At 44.7% G+C, this 6328-nt stretch overlaps 1 protein-coding gene across 1 annotated transcript; it reads left to right on the forward strand.

The window, feature by feature from the left end:
• Nucleotides 1-391: 391 nt before the first annotated feature.
• Nucleotides 392-6122, forward strand: LOC4345782 (E3 ubiquitin-protein ligase SIRP1-like). Its single transcript, XM_015795468.3, has 2 exons — nt 392-1441; nt 5775-6122. The coding sequence occupies exon 1, from the start codon at nt 486-488 to the stop codon at nt 1419-1421; it is 936 nt and encodes a 311-aa protein (XP_015650954.1). The 5' UTR covers nt 392-485; the 3' UTR covers nt 1422-1441; nt 5775-6122.
• The last annotated feature ends 206 nt before the right edge of the window (nt 6123-6328 follow it).

Raw genomic sequence — 6328 nt, forward strand, 5'->3', positions numbered from 1 at the left:
TACACGACGGATTTTGCCGGCCGTCCTGCAAATCGGCTGCCCCCTGCACGGGGCACGGCTTGCACCACAGCACCACTCATCCAGCTTCCAGCCGCCTTCGCGCACCACGGCACCACGCAGTTGTACACAGTTGTACGCGTCGTCGTGCGCAGAAAGTGGAAAAAACTCACCAGGAAAAAGCCCGAAAACCAATCCTCTCCATCCGCGCCGCAGCAGAGCACAGCCGCGGACATTCAGGTCCGCGAATTTCCCCGAATTCAACACCCGCCGCCGCGGAGCGGGGCGCGTTTAGCCTGTAGCGCCGCAGGCAGCAGCAGCAAAGGGGGGTCCCGCGCGGCGGCCGAAAGGGAAGACGAGGCGCAACAAATCCCCCCAAAAAGCAGAGATCCGAGAGAGCGACGAAGCGACGACCCGCGGACTGGAGGCAGGCAGGGCAGGCAAGCGGGCGGAGGCCTCCAAGCGGAGAGAGAGCGCGAGGAGGAGCCATGTCCGCGTCTTCCCCTCCTCCTCCTCCTGCCCCCGCCGACGCGGAGGCGGTTCCGCTCTTCTACTGCTACGAGTGCGAGTCCACCGTGTCGCTGCCCCCGCCTCCCCCGCCGCCGTCCCGCCCGCTCTTCTGCCCGCGCTGCCGCGGCGAGTTCCTCGAGGAGGAGAACCCTAACCCTCCTCCGGAGCCGGAGGAGGAGGAGGAGGTGTCGTCCCCTCCCCCGCCCCCGCCTCCTCCCCCCGGCTTCCTCTCCGACTCCTCCTCCGATGACGAGGAGGGCGGGGACCTCGACCTCGGGATGGGGGGCATGGACGCCGCCGCCGCCCGCGCCTACCTCAGCCGCCTCGTCCACCACCACCTCTACGACGACGAGCCCATCGACGTCGCGGCCGCCGCGGTGTCCCTGCTGCAGCGGAGCGGCCTCCACCAGGGCGGCGGCGGCGGCGAGAGCGCCCCGGCCGCCGCCGCGTCCATCGCCGCGCTGCCCACGGTCGAGGTGTCCGAGCCCGCCACGGCCTGCGCCATCTGCAAGGACGACCTCCCCCTCGCTGCCCCCGCCCGGAGGCTCCCCTGCGGCCACCTCTACCACTCCGAATGCATCGTGCAGTGGCTGGAGATGCGCAACTCCTGCCCCGTCTGCCGCTCCCGCCTCCCGTCCGACGAGCCCCAGGACGCGGCGGCGCCGTCTGACCCGGGCCCCGCGCCCATGCGGATCACGATCAGGCTCAGCACCAACCGACGACGCGTCCGCACCAGCAGCGATGCGGCTCCGCCCGTCGCGGCGTCGCCCACCCAGCTCGCGCAGGCCGTGACCGGGGAAGGAGGTGGTGGACCTGCGAATAGCACGGAGACTGTGTCGTCTGAGTGGCCACCGCCCTCTGAGTCCGATGCCGTCATGTCAGACGCCCGTGAGGGCCAGAGATTCTTCGATTGAACCAGAGCTTAGAGATGCAGGTATGTTTCAGTTGCAACATTTGTGTTTTAGCCTTGATGTTTGATTTTTGTTCTTGTAGTATGAATTGGATTGCTTAGTGAACAAACCACTTGTAGTGAAGCTGACTAGAGTATTCTAGCAAGGCTGTTGCAAAATTTCTATGAATGTTGGTGCTTCACATGTGTCCCTGAAGCATGAATTGAATTACTTAGGGAACTGCTAAATTGTAGTGGATCCTGTTATACATTCGGTAGCTCCTATTACAACTTACAACTTGTTCTTCTAGTGTGGATTTTCTGCTAGTAACGATTGGCAATAAGCTTGAATAACTTACTTCTACAATTTTTTGTACATTCAACCATAATAAACCGAATTTCAAGTATACTTTCGAAAATGGAGTTATCATAAGTGAGGTGATTTGTTTTTTTCTTATTGTTGATTATATAAGCCATGTACCTTTACCGTGGCTCATGTAAGCATTTAGCTGGAATTGCTGTTACTTTTGGCCTGTTAGTTATGTTGTTCTTAGTTGCATTCAAGATCTTCTTTATACATCATGTTGATTATATGTTTCATTCCCATATTTATCCAGAGTGCAATTGATTAGTGATCACTGAGTTTTAGACTTTGCACATTGAAACATAATGTAATAGCCACGTTTGCTTAGTTCCACACTACTAACTGGCTCATAGAAGAGGGTTAAAGAAATACACTGACTCTTTGAGTGGGTGGCAAAGATTTTTTTGAGTCATAAACCCACATCTTATAATACGAATTCAATGCCAAAAATCGGAAGGAGAATCATGCCACGTGGCAACCCATGTTTCGCGGAAGAGAGGCTCGTAAAACGATCTTGCGTGTGTGTGCACCCGCGTCCAGACTCCAGAAGTTTCTCTGCAAATGTATCGATCAATCAATTAGGCCCATGGGCCATGGCTCAGCAGGCCGCGTGAACTACGCCGTGGCACAAGAAAATGCTGGGTTGTTCTTTTCTATAGAGATTCAACCATACAGGGATGAAACTAGATATTGTAGTCATGCAAACATCTGGTACACGCTCATGGATGCATGAACAAGCATATTCAGTAATATGTTTACTCACTACTTTTACGCACAACCATATAGGCTCTCGTCGTTAGTCTTATATGAAATTAGCTACTGTCAAAATTTAAATTTTAGAAGCTAATTTTGATGTTGATTTTTAAGTTTTTTTTCATCAAAATTTATTTTTAACATTGGTTTTTAAATCGCTAAGAATATATAAAAAAATACCCATAAATTATTATAATTTTTACTGATATGCCGTACGGTGTATTATTATCCGCATATGCCCAACCTATATGGAGGCCAGAATACGTACAGCACAGGAGAAATAAAGAAATAATGATCGATCATCCATTAATGATGAACATAAAACGATATATATAATTAATTAGAAGTATATATATGTAGCGATATCCTCTAGAGGTGCTCCAACCGTGGATCCGGTGTACAGAAGGCGATAAAAGGTTACGGGAGAGAATGTGCTAAGACGGTGGAGTGAGAGGAAGAGCGGACAAGACCGCCATAGCTGAAAACCCTATCGACACTGGTACGAACTGCCCCAAAATCACTTCACCCCAACCATTCTTAGGGCTCATTTGGATTATTGATAGAAAAAAAAGATAGAAAAAGTATATAAATAGAAATGGATTATAAGTGTACAACAGAGAAATGAAAAACAAAAGAATTCATCAGTCGAGGGCATTCAGATTACAAGAATTTGATAGCATAGGACTTGTGTGTATGCAAGAAGAAAAAAGAATGAGCTCGAGGGATTTTTCCTGTGAAATCAGCATCAAAGAAAACTTTCCTTTGATTTTTCTGCAATTGGTTTCCACGTATTCCCGTTCACAATATTTCTTGAAAATCGTGTGAAAATTCTCTAATCCGAAGAAGCCGTTTGGCCTTGTTTGGATCGAAGAAAATATAGAGGAAAAAAAATCAAAGGATTCCAAAACCTTTAAAAAAATAATTCACTGTAGCAGTGTTTGGAATGGAGGAATTGAGAAAAAGAAAAGTGCAATAAAAGGTTCCCATTCCTATGATTTGGAGCAAAATCACAGGAAATCAAACATCCAATGAAATCTCTCTCTCTCTTTTTCCTATGAAACACAGCAGTCCAGACTCGCTTGAATTATTGCATTGCCACTGTACGTCTGGCAAAGCTCAGGCAGCTATTGCTGCCTGCCTGCCTCTTACCAGAGGAGTAAAGAGCTAACAATGCATACTTTGTTAGGGATTAAAAGAGAATAAACAGGATGCAATCAAATCACCAACTAAAATTTCATATGTTCGTCCAAACATCTATCCTTTTACAGTTCATGTGTTTTATACTTTGTATTCTTCTGTTACGTACGTATCCGCAGTCCTATGTTCATATTCCTACATGTTTTCTTTATGTGTTTTCCTCCGCAGAAAAGAAGAAACTTTTCCTCTCGTCGTCCCTCTATTTTAAATTGTTACCACCCATTAGACCCAATGGGCCAGGCTCATAGTACAACGGGTGGCAAAGCCACACGCTTTTTCTAGTAGTGTTAGTCAAGAAATGCAAAATGTTGCTTGGACGTTTTTATCAGGTATTTTAATATTTTAATATTTCAGGTTAATAGTGTCTTAGATTTGATATTGATACTTGTAAGTCATAATTGTTCTCTGATTTGTAATTACTGACTTACCATGACTGGGAAAGCAAGTTATTTGTTTGGAATCTTTATTTTATCTACTCTCGCAGTGTATAAGACAAAAGATGGACTTCTCTTTTCCATTCTTTGCCACGTAATACACGGTGTTTTAATATATCAAAGACTTAAAACGGTAGAGTCCACTATTGGTCTATAAACTCTTTGTTGACTTCAATTTTGGTCCTATACTCGAGACCATTTCCTATACATTTTCCAAGTGCCGAAAGTCAGGGCACATGATCCCATCCATGAATACAGCCTGGTTCTGTCCTACTTGACTGCAACCTTGGGGTCTTTGTGGCTCCTTGTTCTCTCTGCTGCCATGAGACACACACCTGTCAGTCAATGTTTTCTTTGTAAATAGTATACAAATGGTTTGGAGTTTGGGATGAAAATTGAACTTAGAATTGAGGGACAGAATTTGTTTTTGGAGAAAAAAAACCTTTTTCTTGTCAATCTTCTCTCTTTGATGTAGCATTATTTGAAAATGTAGAGAAGTTGCATTTCTTGCAGGAAATATATCTGAAACAAAGCAAAGCTAACAAAGTTGATTAGGATGAAATTGTTAGTAGAACAATGTGATTAAGAGCCTATAGAAGTTGGCATATTGCTATTAGAATGTTGATTATTTATTTGGCTTACACTCAGTTTGCATAAGCTAATCAACTTTAATCTGGGGGCATTTAGCTCTTGGCTACCCTGCAAGTCTGCATCTGAAAATTTTAAAAACTGCTAATAATTAGGTTTGAAAGGTGTGTTCTGTATGTACCGTGCACGTTGGTAGCTACTGGGGTTCTATGGATTGCGTGGCATAATTATCTATTATTTGGTTAGTGTCATTATCAACAAGGCTGAAGAGGTAGATTTTGCAGGGCTGACTTGAGGTTTGACCTATGTTCTTTTATAAGGAACTAGCTTGAGCTAACCCTTACATTCAACTATCCTTGTTACTTTTGTTTGTTAGTTTGTTCTCACCTACATCCTTTTTTTTCTTTCACATGCTTCCTGCACCCTAACATTTTTTCTCACACCATGCATTCAGCCACTCATACATGTGGTATTCTTTGGCTAAGAACTGGTATACCTTTTTTTTTTGCGGGAAATAAGAACTGGTATACCTGGTTGTTTAAACTATGCCATACTTGAGTTGTCGATCTATTAGGACCATGCAAGACCTAGATAGTCCTTGGCCAACTGCTTCAGGGGCATATGCATTATTCAACAATCAATGAGCATCTGTTTTTTGTTGTCCATGTCATATAAAGCATTCTTGTTCATCCAAGGATTTTTTAAAAAAATACTTGCATGTTCGATTCGATTCTATATGAAAAACATACTGCATTAGTTGTGCCATTAGCGATGTAAAATGTTAATAAAGTGCGGGGGGGGGGGGGGGGGGGTCATCAAGTTGTGAAACGAATAAGTTCTGTCTCGTTGGATTGAACTGATATAGAAAAGAATAAAGTGTATAAGTACTTGTTTCTTAAAGAACCATTTAGTGGCATATGTTTGACTCTCTCCAAAGAACCTCTTAGTGACCTTGCTGTACCGTATATAAATATTATTCCTTAAAGTTTACAAAGTTCTCCACTTGTGCTCATATTGTTCTGCCATTTCATGCCCATTTCAGGTGATAAGGAAGCTGTTGTTAGCTGTCAACCAAGAAGAGTAGAAAGAAGGCAACCATATGCCCTAGTTCTTTGAGGTTTCTGCTTTTGCTTGAGCTAGTTGCCTCAGCAAAAGCACCTTTCTCGCCGGATAAAGGCTTATTGATAGATGGTCGAATTAAGTTGTCCTATGAAGAGACCAAGGGCATCGTTGCATTGCTTCTCAATACCTTGTACATTGGTCAAACTTGTTTCTTTTAGCAATTAGCAATAAATATATGTATACATGGTTGTGTTTGTACTTTACCGGTTACTCTTCAACTTGAGGCAGGATATAGATGAGAACCTACTGGTGTCTCCATTGCACTCTACTTTGTTGATGAATGATGAAGCAGCCTTCTTGTCTGAATGCGTGGTAGGCTGAGATTGGCTAAACAAAGGTCTGATACCCGATGCATCCCTCACTGATTCTATAGACTATAGCTGTTTGGTTGAAGCTGTGGCTACATCTCATTGAATTACCCAGATTCCCAACAATCTATGGATCGGCAGAGCATGGTACTGCGACCAAATCACC

This window comes from Oryza sativa, chromosome 8 (assembly GCF_034140825.1).
Source record: "Oryza sativa Japonica Group chromosome 8, ASM3414082v1".
Lineage (NCBI taxonomy): Eukaryota > Viridiplantae > Streptophyta > Magnoliopsida > Poales > Poaceae > Oryza > Oryza sativa.

Excerpts from the sequence above, each read along its gene's own strand:
- LOC4345782 (XM_015795468.3), top strand. The coding sequence starts at position 486 with ATGTCCGCGTCTTCCCCTCCTCCTCCTCCTGCCCCCGCCGACGCGGAG.